Source organism: Excalfactoria chinensis, chromosome 3, assembly GCF_039878825.1.
Source record: "Excalfactoria chinensis isolate bCotChi1 chromosome 3, bCotChi1.hap2, whole genome shotgun sequence".
Taxonomy (NCBI): domain Eukaryota; kingdom Metazoa; phylum Chordata; class Aves; order Galliformes; family Phasianidae; genus Excalfactoria; species Excalfactoria chinensis.
In genome coordinates this window covers 38,661,646-38,679,822 of record NC_092827.1, presented here as the reverse complement: position 1 = coordinate 38,679,822, position 18,177 = coordinate 38,661,646, and the positions used below count along the sequence as shown (strand labels likewise).

Sequence of the window (18,177 nt, the reverse complement as noted above, 5' to 3'; positions counted from 1 at the left end):
CTGCTTCATTTCATTTGTGTCTTAAGAATTTTATTTTCTCTCCAAGTATAGTGAAGTACCTCCATATTGCAAAGGAAGAACACATTTCCTTTCTTAAATTTTTTTAAAATAACTAATATTAAAGATATGTGCCTTATACCCTTCCTAGCTTTTTCTTTCAGGATATCTTGGTAGTCTATCATCATGGAATGATCAGGGATAAGAATAACAGCTTGCTCTGATAAGAAAACGTTTGATCACAGCAAGAGAAAAGTCATTAACTAGTAGAAGTGAAGAGTTTTATTTAATAGATCCTACTCTGTTTTGTAACTGAGAAATTACAAGTAATGGCATTTATTTTCTTGTAAATCTTACCTCCCAAAGGTCCCTTACTATTTTTCATTTCTTTATAGTTAGAATAAATGCTTTTTATTAGGGTTGCTTACACCTATAATTTTTTAATTTCAAAATGTCAAACTTTTTACTTTGCGTGCATCTCCACACACATACACATTCTCTCTGGCATGTTCAGACTGTCCTGTGCTGTCACCGTGTCTGAAAGATGCATGCTTAGTATATCTCCTCATATGGAGTGGGTTTGACATATACAATTGTCAGCCACTTACATACTCAAGGTTGAACAGAGGAACAAGATGCAATTCAACTGAAAATAAGTAAGACAGGAAGTAACAGGCTGTCTACCATGCTGAAAAGAAAGAAAAGTTTTGAAAAACAATTGCATGAAACTACTTGAGAGAGAAGGAGGAGTGCTTTTTTATTACTATTATTATTTTTCTAGAGATGATTTCATAATATGTTTCTTTCGATTTTAGATTTAAAAAAAAAAAAAAAAAAAAAAAGTGGCTTTGTAGAAAATTAATGCCTTAATATAGAGTGCATAGAAGCTAAATTTCTAATCTTCCATGTTGTTCAGTTCAGATAGACAACAGTCTTAATAAATACTCAAAAGGGAAAATAACATTTGTCACATGCTATTAGTCTGGTTTACACTACTGTGTGTTGACCAAATGCAAGTCATAACAGGTCTGTTCATGTAAGGCATAAAATGTATATTCGTGCATAGACTAAATCTTTTTGAAGACAAAGTTACAAGTTATGTTTGATCAGAAGACCATGAGTTTATGGAAGTATCATACACATTTGTCTCATCTGGGATTCATTCAAGAATAAACTCATTTTTTAATATCTTTGTCATTCATGGTGAAGAAATGGGACATTTAAAACTAACGGAGGTGATTATCATTTTATAGGACCTATCATTAAATATAAAAATTATTATTATTAAGTTATACATTAAATTATAATATATAATTAACAATAATTAAATAAAAAATATTATATTACCCAAGCAGGTCAATACTTTTTCTGTCTTTCCCTTTCTTACATTCTGTTTTTCCTCCTCCTTCCCCTCCTTAAACTAATTTCAACCTTGGATGGTGAGCTGTATACTCACCCAATGCCAAATTCCAACCATTAAGATAAATACATAGATTTTCTGAAAATACCTAAAGGTACATAATGCACATCTACATGCTAATTATCAGAAATACCTCATGCATTATACTGCAAGATTTCAAGTATATACAAAGCTGCTACCTTAATTTTTACATGTAAATCATGAGAGTAGGTCATTCCATCTATAACTTATCAAATTCATTGTCTGTAGCTTATTTTTGTGTCATATGTGACATGTTAAATAAAGCTGAAAGCAAAGATAACATACATAGTGCTGCCTCACCCTTCTTTCAAACATCAGTGAATTTTATTAATTTTAAAGGTGTGCACCAGTTCTACTGTGTGCTCCGAGTACACAGTATCAATTTCTCACGTCATGCCTACATTTCAGCTCACTAAATTATGTTTACTTCAGAAATGCTTTCACAATACTAAAAATTCCAGACTGATTAAACCAGACTTCATTTCTTCAAGTGTGTGGAAATAATTGATGCTCATAGACTTCCTGAACTTCTGTTCAGTTTTTTGTTTGTTTGGTTGTGGTTTTATTTTTTTATTTTTTTTCTGCTCATCTTATACAATTTTCTATCTCTGAATGTAAAACTTTTACTGTGATATTCTAAGCTTCTGCCGTATTTGGGGGTTTTGCATTTTCCAAATGATTATTGTATCATAAACTACTAGCATATCATCCTGTTTAGAAAGCTTTTACCTCTCCTGCTTGTAGTTTCCTGAACTCAAGTAAATTATATTCTTAACTCTATTAACCATCAAGGAACTTCCTTTGATCTAGTTCAGCAAAAGTAACCATACACATCCTACTTTATTTGACATAAAGTCTGTAACAACGTATTCTATGGAACTGATCTTTCATGAAAATATTTCTGCCACTTCAATGCACTCATCCAGGAGATGACATATATGTTATAAATGACATCGTAAGCTTTCACATAAGGTGCCTCTATCTGAACAAATTCCATATTTTTCTATTCAGAGATGTGCTTTCAACTAGTTTGCCAAAGAGGCATGAGAAGTAAATATGTGCTTTGTTTGTGAAATCATTATCCTGCAGTTTCTCAACTGCTTGTCAAGATAACTCTTTGGATTATTGACTCAAAAGAGATATCACTCAATTTCATATCTATAAACATCTTCCATAATCATGAAATAATATATACTACTCAATATTTTACTATGCCAAATGGTCCTTTAAAGACTATGGAGTTAATTTTTCCTATAAAGATGAATTTAATTATAATATATGGCTTCATTTTGTATTACGCACATCTTTGTAATATATTTTTGCTTCAGCAAAGTAATATATTTTGCAAGATATTCGGGCACTATATATGTTTTTTTCCTAAAGTTTTCCTTACTATTGCAAATGCAAACTAGCCTCCTTCTTCTGAGACTACACAATTATACAGAGAATAGAAAATATTTATAAATGTTAGTCTGTACATCTGGATAGCATTTTATATGTGGTGTCCAAAGAAAAGATTAACCTCTTACTTTTAGCTGTCCTGATAAACCTCTAAATGCTGTTTTAATTTACCTTTAAATCTTTTATGAAAATCTTAATTCAAATTTTACTAGGGCCCCATCTGTCTTACAGGTCTTATTTTAAATATTTTTGTAAATTTACTACTGTTTGAGGTCTCTTTTTTCCCTCCGTTGGTAATCTCTGATTCCTGTGTCCTTTACTTGTTTTGTTTTGGTTACAAGACAATTGTCAGCTAACAGATTTCCTTTTACAGCTCTGTTGTTTCTCTTGAATAGCATAGAAATAGAACATAAAAATCAGATCTTTTTTTTATTGCTTATTGTAGATTGTTAAGTGCTGAATACCATCTTTGGTACAAATTGAAGTTAATGAAGAAATGTACTCCTACTGCCTGCTCTCCCTGAGTAAAATAGAATGCAAAGCCAAAAGGATAGTTTTACTTAGAGACATAAGGAGACATAATTGTTTCTTTACATCTGATTCTTTTTTCCTCTAAATCTTTACTGATCACTCCAGAAGTTTGCTTTTGGCTTTATGTTTGATTTTCATTTGTTTTCTCAATAGAATATGATTTTTTTTTATTTTTTTTTTTTAAAGTATTCACATTAAGACTAAATGCCAAGCAACTAATTGTTCAAAGACAAAATGAACAGAATCATAATGTCTTCAGGAGATATTAGTCACACATCTAATTACTGAAATCACTGAAATTTAAACAATTTTATGGTTTCAGTAAATATATACAGTATACATGAAATGTCTTATATTACTAGATACCCCTTTATGCAATGTATTCAAGTTATGTTTAGAACTTAACCTTCCTTTTCATGTTCTTAATATACAGTGTTAGAGTCAACTTTACCCACACAAAATCAGTGACAAGTATAAGAAATACATGAGAAAACAAACAAAAAACAAACACATAATGCATATTTATATTAACAACAAAACAATACATTCTCCTTAAAAATAAATTTAAAACAGAACAAATATCAGTTTTTCAAAAAACATCTTCTGAACAATCTTATAACAAGTAGGATCACTGAGCAGTATTTCTAAGTATTGTGAAATCAAAAGCTGGATCTTCAGCTCATGTCTTTCAACAGTCACTGCAGACAGTTGGAACTCAAAATACCTGTGCTTGCTGAATTTCATTCTATGGAGTCAGGAAGCTAGTGTTTGTAGTTGGCTTATAATTTTGCAGCCAAATATTTACTCAGTCAGAAACACCTGACTCAGATAATATTTACTGAATTGGAATTGTTATGAAAAAGCATATTCCATAAAGTTAACTTAGTATTACTTTTTGCAGATTATACCCTACATGTTATGGAATCTTTCCACTTATTTCAAGAATCTTAGTGTTTAGCTTTCTCACCATAGATGCTTTACATCATCAGCTTTTGATATCGAAAATTTTGAAAAAGCTCTAGCACTTCATTGTCTAAACAGAGTTCAGAATTCAGAAAATATTGAAAAGTGGCAGGGCTTTGGAAGGTAATTTTGTTATTTTTGAGGATATGGAAGGAATCATGTAAGGGAATAATCATATAACAAATGTCCAGTTTCTTCAAATAACTGGTTTTTTTTGTTTGTTTGTTTGTTTGTTTTTTGTTGTTGTTGTTGTTGCTATTTTTTTTTGTTGTTGTTTTTGTTTGTTTGTTTTGTTTTTTGTTTTTTTTGTTTTTTTGTTTTTGTTTGTTTTTGTTTGTTTTTTTGTTGTTTTTTGGTTTTTTCTATTTAGATTACAAAATACAATCAATAAATGCTGATAAAATACATTGTGTTTTTCTTTAGATAGGAAAAAGAAAATGAAAGGAATGTTAGTAGCGTAGAGAAAGCAACAGTATGTTGGAGCTTTTCTATTATAGCAACAAAGATTAATGAAGAGAGATAATGAATTGGCATATAACCTACCCATGGGAGTTCCCACGCCATAACCTTTTGAATCTATCAGGCCTCCAATCTGTGTTAGGTTACAGTTCCGCTGTGTGACAAACTCAATGGTTGTCGACTCCATCAAAAATGCGTAGTCGGAGGTGAGCACACGCTGGATGCCTTCTTCATTGCTTTTGACAAGTACTGACTGCCTCCTGCTACTCATGAAGGCCCACATCTTATCATAAGTGGAGATTTTGGATTTCTGAAAGACAAATATTAGATGAAATAGTAATAAAGATAAAACACTTTGAAGAGTGAATGCAAATTCTAAACTTACACATTATTCTCCTATCATATTTTATTACACATGCCAGATTTTACAACAGCAAGCATAGGAGTGCCTCTATATTTCATCTTGTCTGTGGAAAACAAAGAAGATGGACATATCCTCAAGAAAGTGCATTAATCTATTTCATTCTGGACACATTTTTATTTGTGTAGAGTGAAATCCTAAAAGTATTTAAAGTCAGTGAAAAATTATTAAGGATTTTATTATAGTCAAGTTCATCAACCATCTTGGTGAGTCTCATAAGAAAATTAGTTGTGTTCCAGTACATTTGAAATTCTCACTCATATTTCAATCACTCACGCACTCTTGAGCACTTCTAAAAACCTACTGCACAGTGTAGCAGCTTGCAGTAATCAAAGCACTTACAGATGGCAATGCATGGAGAAAAACTGTCATAAGGAAGAAGACAACAAATATATAGCTTAGCCCACTCTAGTCATATTAATTTGCCATTACAAAATTAACAGCTAGAAGTCTCGAAGTTGAATATGTATCTACTGCTTTAGTATTGCCTGAATGCAATGCACTGTTGTGTTATGGATTAGACAGAGACAAAGGAGACAACAATTTGGTACAAACTGCTGCTGCACAGCTACAGAGGAGTTATTCCTTTTCTCTACACATTGGCTTCAAAAACAAACAAACAAAATAAAACTGATCAAACAAACAAAAAAGCCACAAATGTATTATCTTCCCTCACTTTTCCAATGTATTGTGCGATACTGATAAATACTAGACAAAGTGAAGGCATTGGAACAATTGATCATTTCACATTACATTTTTCACCGTGTGCTTAATAATGTTCCAAACTCAAATGTATCAGAAAATGTTCATTAAAGTTATAGCTTGCAGAAATAAAAAAGAAAATAAAATGTAGAGATACAGTACAAGAATTAGTATAATCAGGCTCTTTCAGGCATCTTTCATCTTTTAATGTCAATCTTAGACGTAACTTTGCCATCAACTCTGGTCTCCACCTCTTTGCCTACTAGGCAAAGACTGACACTGCAAACCTTTCTGAAGTTCCACTGACTGGCAGCCATAAAATCTGCCCAAAGACGAATTAGTAGTGTATGTGGAATGAAAAGAACATTTATGTAGGAATAAATAAATAAATAAATAAATAAATAAATAAATAAATAAATAAATAAAATGACAACTTTGTTTCCCTTCTGGGACAGAATCCAAGTCTTATTTCAGTCTGCCTGAAGACTTGTCAAAACAAGCATTTGAACTAACACTAGTGTCATTGCTAGCAAAATAGAAGACTTCTAGAACTCTGCATGAACATATTACTCCTGTACTGGATGTTGTACAAATGTCTGTAAAAGGTTTTAGTAACAATGAAAGAGGAAAACGTTTTTCTTCAGAACATACTGTGAATCCATAGATTCACAGAGGACCAAACAGATATGGTCTTTCTTCATAGGATTTGTTTTCTGAATCAAATAATTCTATGAAGCACTTACTAAATACCACATTATGTACAGAATAATATACTTTAAGCAACATGCACCTGTGTAATACAGAAAAAAAAATGTTTCCCAATACTTGTAAAATTTTGCCTGTATTATCATCTTTTTTTTTTTTTTTTCCATACAATCTTTATTCCACTACTGAAAAAAAACAACTAAAAAAATAAATAAATAAAAAATTGAGCCAATATAAATAGTCTGAGTAATATAAGAAATTTGCAGAGAAAATAATTTGGGTAAACTGTTAAATACATTGCTGATGCATGCTGAGAGGGGAAAATAAAATCACAAGAGCCACAGTAGAAAACAAGTAAGAATGAGCACATGTATTTCTGCACTTATGTTGTAAAACAAACAAACAAAAAGCTTCAAAACAAAGCAAACAAACAAACAAACAAAAACAAAAAAAAAACAAAAACAACAAAAAAAAAAAAAAAACAAGAAGAAGCTAGAATTCTTTGCTCAGTTTCAGAGCTACAACAGTGATTACAGGCTTGAGGACTCTCAGAGAACTGCAGTAATGAACTCTCAGCCGCTGCTCAAGCTGTATGTTTAGAAGTCTATGAGGCCTGATAGGATTAATTCAGGAGTCCTCAAAAATCTGGATTATGAAATCTTAATTATCGCTTAATTATTTTTTAACAGTCTTTGGAATCTGCAGAGGTTCTAGAGAACAGGAAGCTATCAAATATTGTCCAAATTTTCAAGAAGTACAAGAAAGAAGACCCTGAAAATTACAATACTGTCAATATCACTTTTTCCAGATAAAACTATGGAGAAGATAATTATGGAACATGTTGAAATTGTTCAGAATGTGCACATTGGTCAGAGTCAACACAAGTTGAATAGGTAGAAGTCTTTGTTAAATTAACTCAATCTCCTTTTAATAAAAGGTTACCTATTTAGGTAACCAAGGGAAACCAGTTGATGTATTCTTTTTAGATTTCAGTAAAGCTTTTAGTACTGATTCTTACAGCATCCTTCTGGACAAAATGTCTGGAATGCAGCTAGACACAGAGATAAATTGAACAGCTGATTGACAAGTTGATTGAACAGTTGAACAGTTTGTTGACAAGTCAGTTTCAAAGGGATATGGTAAATGAGGTTACATCAGACTGGCAATTAGTCATTAGTAGTGTTCTACAGGACTCCGCTTTAACATTTCCACCAGTGACTCGGGTGCAGGACTTGATGGTATTGTAAGTAATTTGTGGATGACCCTAAATTGAGAGGACCTGATGACCAGAGGGAAGGTAGAGATGCCTTACAAAGAGATCATGACAAATTAGAAGGCTGGACAGTCACCAACCACATGAAGTTTTAGAAGAGCAAATGCTGGATTCTGCATCTAGGAAGGGAGCAATTTATACTTGTACAGACTAGGGGACAAGAGGATGGATTCTTGTTGATAACAAGTAGAATTCAAGTCTGCATGAGTCCTGGCAGGCAGAAAGGCCAACCATATCCTGGGGTGCATGAGACCCAGAACTGCCAATCAAGTGAGGAAAGGGTTCCACTATGATCTGAGCTGGTATGGCCTCACCTCAATCACAGTGTACAGGTTTAGGCACCATGATATAAGACATAAAACTACTAAAGAACATCCACAAGGAGGGCTATGAAGATGGTGAAGGGCCTAGAGGAAAAGATGTATGAGGAGTGAATGAGGTCACTTAGCTTGTTCAGCCCAGAGAAGAAGAGACTGAGAGGAGTCCTCATGGCTTCTTCATGAGGGGACTGGATGGACAGGGACTGAAATCTTCTCTCTGGTGACGGCAACAGAACCCAAGGAAACAGCATGTAGCTGCACCAGGAGAGGGCAAGGTTAGTGTTAGGAAAAGGTTTTACACCAATGAGTGTTCAGGCCCTGGAACAGGCTGCCCAGGGCAGTGGTCATGGCACCAAGCCTGGCAGATTTCAAGAAGAATTTGGACAACATTCTCAGAAGCGTGGTTTGAATTTTGAGTTTGTACTGTGCAGAGTTAGCTGGATTCAGTGGTCCTTGTGAGTCCCTTCCTACTCAAGATATCTACCATTCTATGGTTCTTCCATCCCTAAAAGGCAGAACTGATGTCAAAAAAACAGCCTATTTGTGACTTAAATTCAAACTGGTGTTTAGAAATTCTTACAAAAACAATCTATAATAAAAGTTATTTTTTTTATGCACAACAGAATAGTTATTCGAGTAAATAAAAGAAAACAAAATATTTGATTCAGTAAAACACAGTCACAAATGGTTTTCCTCTGTGTTTGGAAAATTATTCAGCAGACTCAACTAACTACTCTCAAGAAGCTGAAACAATCAAAAGCATAAGGAGCCCATTTCACAGGATCACCAAGGTTGGAAAAGACCTAAAAGATAATCCAGTCCAACCATTCACATATTACCAATAGCTACCACTAAAACATGTCCCTCAACACAACATCCAGTCGTTCCTCGAACATCCCTAGGGTCGGTGACTCCACCACCTCTCTGGGCAGTCCATTCCAGTGCCTGACCACCCTTTCTGAGAAGTAATATTTCCTAACATCCAGCCTGAATCTCCCCTGCTTCAGCTTGAAGCCATTCCCTCTAGTCCTATCACTAATGACACAAGAGAAGAGGCTGATCCCCTTCAGGAAGTTATAGAGATCAATAAGGTCTCCCTTGATCCTTCTCTTCTCCAGGCTGAACATTCCCAGCTCCTTCAGCCTCTCCTCATATGGTCTGCTTGTTGTTTTTTTGTTTTTGTTTTTGTTTTTTTTTTTCAATTTGACATCATTGAACTAAACAGAATGACGCTCCAGTATGTACATTTTGCTTCTGGTGGTTATGACTGTGTCATTCATATTGATAGAAACAAATACTGTGATTTATACATTATGTTTCTGTCTTCTTTTACTGTGCACAAATCAGTCTTGTTAATCAACTTACATACTCCATCAAGGAAGTATACTATTCTCTCTGAGTTACTTCACCATTTTGTGTAATCTAACTGGAAATCACTGCCTCAATATCCAACTTAATGCAAAATCAACTGGAAATGATGTCTGCGTAAAATAATTTATGATGATATGATTTATCATGCTTGTGTTCCCTCAGGAATACCGTAGACAATACAGAACAGTAAGAAAGCTGCCTATGTGCCACAATATTTGAATTTCACTTATTTAAAAAAGAGAACTAACTAACAAACATAGAAGTTGGACATTTAAAGGTTAAACAAATCCAGAAACTTATTTACCTGGTTCATAAAATTGTAGTTCTAACAGTGACATTCAGAATATACTCAGTGAAAATTCTGCGTTCTTAAATTAATGACTACTGGAAGATGCAGTGCATGCTAGAGATCACATGCTTCATCACAAATGAAGGTATGGCAAAGGCTTTGTTAGTCTGATCCTATGTGTAGAAGTGAGGCTTGAAACAGGAGTATCACTATTAGGAATATGTTAATATTGTGCCCCGAAGTACCATCTAGGAAAGACAGATATCTGAGTGGTGAGACTGGAGTATGAAGACAGAAAAATATCAAGATGTTGGATGAATGCCAAAATAAACAAGGATGTCTTGCCCTGCTTATCACTGACACTCAGATTTGCATGATGTTCTGTCAACTGCCTTCACAGAGTAGAAATAGGTGCTTAAAAGAAAAATGTATTTAGGATTAGAACCTACAAGTAGGTGATTAACAGCAAACAAAACATAAACAAACAAAACCCAAAGCAGTAATGACACTGAATATATATGTGTGACATGGTGATTCTCACCAAAATCAAAACATCAAGAAGAAATTCATTTAACTGAAACACTTTTGTGTACAGAAATATCATTACAGATTCATGCAGCAGCAGCTGTACACGTTTTTGTCTTGTGTTATTTATGGTTCCCTGAAGTTTTAAAAGTTTTAAAGCTCTACAAATCTATCCAAGTATAACTGGAGAGAGAGAGCACATGAAGTCATTGGAAACAATTAGGCACAACTATACAACACAGTTCAAACTACTCAAACTAACACATATGAGATGAAAGACAGAACGGTACAGTGTATGTTGCAATCCAGGGTAAAAGTGCAAATCACCATATTGAGGAAGAGACTGGAAATCTGTCTTCTGGAGATTTAGGAAGCAGAGGAAGATTTGTTTATAAAATATTTCGTTCAAAGCAGATGTTTCATTATTTGAATGTTATTTTCATATTATTTGTATTCCAGTAAAATATAGTAGACAAAAGCTATGGTCTTTTTCCCTTGTAATATGGAGGAAATTCAACATGAAGCAGCAAAGAGAATCATAGAATTACTCAGGTTGGAATAGACCTCAAAGAAAGAGATAGCAAGCACTATTTCCCTGGTAGCCACTGGAGTTTTTCACCACTTCCAACAACTTAATTAATTCTTAGTCACTCTCCATCATTTACAAACCTCACTTGTGTATAGCAAGCTGGACATGAGCCATCAGTGTGCCCTCACAGACCAAAAAACCAACCATATCCTGTGTCACACCAAAAGAATCATGGTCAGCAGATTGGGGGAGGTGATTCTGCCCCTCTACTCCGCACTGATGAGACCTAATCTGGAGTACTTCATCCAGGTGTGAAGTCCTCAGTACAGGACAGACATGGACCTTCTGAAGTATATCCAGAGGAGGGCCACAAGAATTATCTGAGGGATGAAACACTTCCCCTCCAAGGACAAGCTGAGAGAGCTGAGGCTATTCAGCTTGGAGAAGAGAAGGCACTGGGGAGATCTGAGAGTGGCATTTCAGCATCTAAAAGGGGGCTGTAAAAAAAGGACAGAAACTTTAGCAGGGTCTGTTATGATAGGACACAGGGAAATGGCTTCAAACTAAAAGAGGGGAGATTTAGACTGGATATAAAGAAGTTTTTTACTATAAGTTTGGTGAGGCATAGGAAGGTGTTGCCCAGAGAGGTGCTAGAAGCCCTGTACTTAGAGACACTGACAGTCAAGCTGGATGAGGCTATGAGCAACCTGATTTAGCTGTAGTTGTCCCTGTCCATTGTCGGGGTGTTGAACTAGATGACCTTTAAGGATCCCTTCCAATTCAAACCATTCTATGATTCTACTATGATTAGCAGTAGTAACAAATGCTCTCTTGCAGTGGTAAAAACAAACTGTAGCTTGTATCAGCAAGATTATAGCAAGCAGAATGCAAAATGAAATTATTCCACAGCACCTGACACCTGTCATGCCATACTAGGAACACTGGTCCATTTTGGTCCTCCATCAGAGTGTTGGAGATCTTAACTTATGAAGTGTAACTATAGGAAAAGGAGTTGTTCAAGCTAAAGGAAGAAGGGCTTGCATATCACCTTCTTTCATTACCTATAGAGAAAATTAGAGAGAACTTGAATGTATTCTCTTCACTAAGATGTGATAGAATAAGAGGCAGTAGCACAAGAAGCAGAAGCTGAAGGAAGATTCTATGTGAATATAAGGGAAAAATGTATTCACCATGAGAACAGTTAAGATTTGGCATAAATGTAGCCAGGAGAAATAGTGGAATGTGCTCACTGAAAGTATCCAGGTCTTACTTTAACCAGGTCAACTAATAAAAGCATATATAGATAAACTAATCTAAGGTCTTGCTTTCAATTAAAAAAGTTTTCAAATTATTATGTTTCTCAAAAAAAAATAAAAATAAAATAAAATCACATAATTTTGTGTTTGAAATAAACAAAAACACTGTAAACTTATGTAGTTTATACTTCAAGGTAAAGACAAACCCATTATCAGCTAGGAAAATGTGTGTTTTTCTAAGGCTTTTTCACACTTCAATTCCTTGAAACTCAAGTACTCTCACACCAATTGTTTCATACATAATCCCCTTGGCAATCCTGAATACCAGCATGAAAATCCAGGCTAAACTGTCCATGTAACACATTTTAATTCATTCATTCCTTATTCATTTTTATACATTTGACATTTTGTTTTGACAGGTGCCTTAAATCTACATAGTTCTGAAGTAAGCTAAGAAAAAAAATGCATTTCTGATGTTAATAATGGCAAAAGCACCAATGTATCTCAAGAAATCATTCTGAATGTAGGGAGCCAATCTGTCAAATTTAAGCTAAGCAAACATTTCCTCTTTTGGCTTACAGCTGTTCTAAAATGTTTGGGATATGTCTCTAATACATAGAGAATTAATACAATTAAAAGACAGATAAACAAAGTTAATTCATCAAATACATTTTAAATCATAGAATGACAGCCTTAAGGCTGAGAGAACAAACCAACAGCGTTAGGCAAATAACATTTTAGGAATGCTTGAACATCATAAATACAGGGAAATCCAAAGATAAGTCTATCTAACACTTTCATAAATGACAATAAATTGTAAATACACTTAAATAGCCTGATCACTTTCTTGAACTGGCACCAAATTTAAATTTGTAAAGACTGACTTCTACTGTTCTTCTCTCAAAGACCAAATATATCTTCCTTCCTTCCCAGGTATTTTGGTGTTTTGTTTTTTTTTTTTTGTTTCGGCAATATAAACCTTCTTTCACTAATCCATCTATTCTAGTTCTTAACATGACTCTGTGTTCAGTGTTTCTGTATTGGAAAACAATAGGATCCTAGTCCTTTAGCTGGACTTCTGAAATAAACAAAAATATAGGAAAATAATGGTAAACATGATAATCAGCTACATTAATCAGAATGGAAGTTATCATAACTTTTCACAGTCCTATCTACAGACCTTGCTACAAACAATTCAAATAAATTAGTTTTAGTGATTAAAATAATTTCTATTTAAGGATAAGCCTTAGCTAACTCTACACTCTGAAAGCAAATGTTACTTTTTCAGGCAGCAGAAACCACTTTTGGCACAGCTGAGCACAATATGTGTAAAACACAATTTGGTGTTATTCAAATATCAAAATCTGATGCTTCCACTATATAGTATGATTACAAAGAAGGCCCAAGCTCTGCTTTCACATATCTGCAATACACTTTTGAATATTTGTACTGGCTAATGGAGAGCTCTTAGAAAGTACTGTGTAAATCACCAGCATCTCAATTGTACAGAAAACATTACACATTCCTCCACCTGCAGTGGACAACAGACTAAATCAGCTTAGTCATCATTAACCACTCAACAGACAGACTAAATTAATACAATAAAGCTTATGATTTTCATACCATATTATCACTAGTTATAAAAATGAACTTTGTCATTTTGTATTTATTTAATGTTTTCTTAAATTTTGAGAGTGATTTTTACTTGGTCATCAAAGAAAAGTGAAAAAAGACTTCTCCCTTTTTATCAAACTGGTCTTGTTGACTCTGACCTCAGGATGTTTCTTTCTTCTTTTTTTTTTTTTTTCCCTCCTTTTTGCCTTTTTGGCCTTTTTTTTTTTTTTTTTTCCCCTATTTTTTCAGGACTGCTGAGGCCTGAAATCCTGTAAGTGAGCACACCGATTTTGATTTTTTTGGGTCAGCATAAAAACAATAAAAGTAATGCATACAGTGTTCTCTCCTTCATAACAGCAGTTTTCATGGTCCATAGAGCACAAATGAAAGAAAGGTAGGAAAGGTGCTTCTGCCAAAAATGGATCTACAAGGAATGAAAAATGCAGTGCTCAGAGAAAGACATTTTTACCCTTTCCTGATTGTGCTGACTTTTTGTTTTAAAAAACAAAGATTTTGAAAATAAATATATTAAATATTCAAAACAATTTATGGTTAAAAAAGTATTCACTATCACCTTTGACCTGGAAATAGATACAGATTTTATAGCTCAAAAAATCACTAATGGCTTACAAAACACTTCCTTGCCTTTTATATATCAGAATGATTTATAGATCTCTTCTGAATTATAGCTAACATAACAATAGTTCTTTCTGTGAAAATACCATGAAAATTAGAAGTGTGGTATTCGTCACACTGTTCTTCCTTTTATAAGTTGGAATAAGACAGTAAGAATATTTAATCTGTTTTTAAAGCATATATTTTATGTGCTCTGTAAAGATAAATCCACTTCTGCTCAGTCTGCCTGTTTCCTGCTACAAGTTGTGGTAGAAAATTTTGTTCTTGGTTTGAGCTGTAGCTGGAAGCAATCTCCTTTTCCAAAATAAGTGAGTGGTTTTATTTTTTATTATACACATAACCTATGAAAGCTAGAACTAAGCATAAAGTTCATAAGTACTGCTTTAAATAGTTACCTATAACAGGGTGAAAATTTATCACAGTGACAAGAATTAAGATTTTTACTACCATGAAATTCACTCTGGCCTGGGAGATGTTTTTGTGATGTTCAAAGTAAAATTATTGCCCATGTACTAAGTGTTAATTAATGCATTATGCCTAAAAAATTCTGTTGTTTTAATTTGTAAGGAACTTATCAGGTGGCATTAGCAAACAGACTTACGTCATCTTTTTAAATGAGTTGAAGCCATAGAAAGCCTGCTAACTCTTATTCACTAATTTGCTCCTCAAAATGATTAGAATTAAATATAACCTATTTCTTTTCTCAGATTTCCAAAACTTAACTGAAGTTCAATTGTTGCTTTTTTCTTTTGTCAAGACCATCGTTGCATTAGTGATTGGCTGTAACAAAAGTCTAGTGGTACCAAGACAGACTGGTATGTTTCTGTTCCCCCAGTAAAACTCTCTATCAGTTGTTGCCAAATCTAAAATAATAATAATAATAATAATAATAATAATATGAAAACCCTGAAAATTTGAACCAAGCAATATTTTATTTTTTTTTTTATTTATAAAATATCTCGTGTAAAATACTTGCCTGCTATATATTAGCATAAGCCACCAATGAGGTGTTCTGCAATGGGATTTGGATTTAGCATTCTGAATTTTTTCATTATAGCAAGTAAATCATGAACAACGCAAGACCATATGTGCTGGCTAAGAACAGCTGAGTCTTTCTCTGTAATTGTGTGACCTTGGTCACTAGAAAATTGGAGTTAATTCAGGCAAACAGGATTCATGCCATATGTGGTCCATATCAAAGGTAGAGAGGAGTGGTAGGATACTGATCAGAAAAAAAACAGCTTGTTTGTTAGCAAATCTGTCAGGTTTTAGAATAATTCTGGAAACTGTATCGTGAAACATCTGTAGTCTTCTGAACAACATATTTGAGAAGATAAGCAACATAACACATAAGGCAATGTGTACAGAAAATATGTGCAATAGCAGACTTGTAATAATCACTTTAGAGTGGGTTTTAGCAGAGATAAATAGAGTTCCACCCCAACTTTTCAGAAGTTGCTGGAGAAATTTGCAGTACTGATGAACTTGTGTGACATGAAGAAACTTAAGTAGGATACAATTTATGTGTTTATTACCATTCTGCAATTTGGATAACTGTAACAGATGAGAATAGGTAGTGTAAACACTGCAGTATAACAGAGAAGGGAATGCAGTCTGTGAAGACTCTGCTTCATTTATGGTGGAGAACAGACAGAAAAGCCGATACCTGCCAGGTAGAAGAAGAAATCACTTTTTAATAGTATTAATTGATGTATTCCAATTTTGTCAAACACTCTCAAAAGTAGTGGGAATTAAGTACTTGGAAATTTCCAAGGAGGGAAGGTTCATTGCTTTTGTAGACAAAAGGAAAGGCAGAAGAAAAATCAATGGGGGGAAAAAAACACAAAAGAAAACAAAAAACAAACAAACAAAAAAAAAAAAAAACAGAAAAAAAAAACAAAAACAAAAACAAAAACATGCACTATATTTCCACTACCCTATACAAACTACAACAGCTTGCAATATTAGTAGAACTTTATTATATCTTCACCAAAAATAGATGAGACAAAATTTAAATTGCAAAATTAATATTAATTTGACTGAATTTGAGAGCATTGGTTGTCCTAACATGCACAGGATTTTGTGACAGCAGTGAGGTGGTCTGTCAGATATGCACTTAATTTGTATGGTTTGAGCATTGCTGGAAGCAGGTTTTCTGCTCCTGTCAGTTGCCTTGAATTATTGGAAAGATCATGATGTACTGTGATCTCTTATTTCTTCCAATTTTCATCATTTTTTCTGTGTACACCTATGATACAAATGTACATTCTGCAGTACTCAAATTTCACAGAAAAAAATGGGCCCCAGACGGTGTCGACTGGAACTTGGACACCTCACATGAACAGTGTGCATATGAACCAACTTGGCTGAGTGGGATCAACGTGCTAGACTTGAGATTCCTTTTTCCAGAGGAAAATAAAAATGGCAGAAACAGTTTATGTGCTCCCAGATCATTCTACTGATGTTCTTGACTGATGTGTGTAGGCTTTTTGCAGAAGAACTTACTAACTGACCTTTTTCTGTGAACATTGTGGCTGCCCATTCCCCACCATCATACAGTTCAACTTATACTAAATACTGTCTTTCAGCAAAAAGAAATTAGACTGATGTAGCCTTCCCTCAATTCTTACATTTTTTTTTGCCCCTTTCAAGAGCTGGGAAACTTCAGCTATAAAGTCAGTGAACTCCATTTCACATTCAAATTCCAAAAAGGCAAACTACCATTGCAAAGATACCAGTCTGATATTGATTGTTCATATAAACATTTTATATATTAGAGAAAAATAATGGGAAATATATGCATGCTATCACTTTCCCTAAAAGTGGAAGATTGTAAGCCAACTAAATATTTGACATAAACAATAAAAATCTGATTTCTCTCCTATAGAAGATCTTGTTATTTCAGGAAATGTAATGAAAAGTAGAAAAAGAAATTGTGGAATCGGGTTACAAAAAGCAATAAGAATTATGTGATAGAAAAAAAAAAAAAAAAGGTAAAAAAAATAGAAGAAAACAATCTCATATTGCTTTTTCTTGGAAGGAAAATAAAGACAATTACAAAAATAAAAACCTAGGATATTTCTTTTTTTAAAAAAAATAAAATAAAATAAAAAAAAGACAGAATTAGAGAGCTGACATAAAAAATTTTCTGTGAGATCCAGCATGTGAGATACAGAGATGTCCCAATTTGGTATTTCTGCTACTTCTAGTGATGGAATTTATGTTCTTCTATTGTTAATCAAAATATTAAGTTGTACTTATGCATGTATATTTGAACGTTTGGAGCAATTACAGTTTATTATAAATTAACTTTTGCGGTTGCACAGAATTCTATATAAACAAGGAAGTTCATCAAACATAATTTGTGGCATCTGACTTCTGAAACAAAGTCAAAAGGAGGAACTGATATTCAGTGTCATATTACATGCTATAATTGAAATCCATGAGCCATCACAGAAATACTGTATGGGCTGGTATGTGATACTAGAAAACTGATTATGTTTGGCTTTGTCAGTTGATAAAAGACTCAATGTCAGCCAGGAATAGGGTCCTGCAGCCCAGAAGGCCAACTGGATCCTGGGTTGCATCAAGAGAAGTGTGACCAGCAGGTTGAAGGAGGTGATTCTGCCCCGCTAGTCTACTCTCATGGGACCTAACCTGAAGTACCAAGTCCCATTCTGGGGACGCCAACACAAGATGGTCATCAAGGTGTTGGAATGGGTCCAGAGGAAGGTCATGAAGATG

At 34.0% G+C, this 18,177-nt stretch overlaps 1 protein-coding gene across 2 annotated transcripts in view; it reads right to left on the bottom strand.

The window, feature by feature from the left end:
• Positions 1 to 18,177, bottom strand: part of GRIK2 (glutamate ionotropic receptor kainate type subunit 2) — a 356,468-nt gene that overhangs the window by 33,816 nt on the left and 304,475 nt on the right. For both annotated transcript variants that reach the window (XM_072333341.1, XM_072333342.1), the window contains exon 15: positions 4,877 to 5,102. In XM_072333341.1, the coding sequence (XP_072189442.1) occupies positions 4,877 to 5,102 (226 nt within the window). The remainder of the gene's footprint in view (positions 1 to 4,876; positions 5,103 to 18,177) is intronic.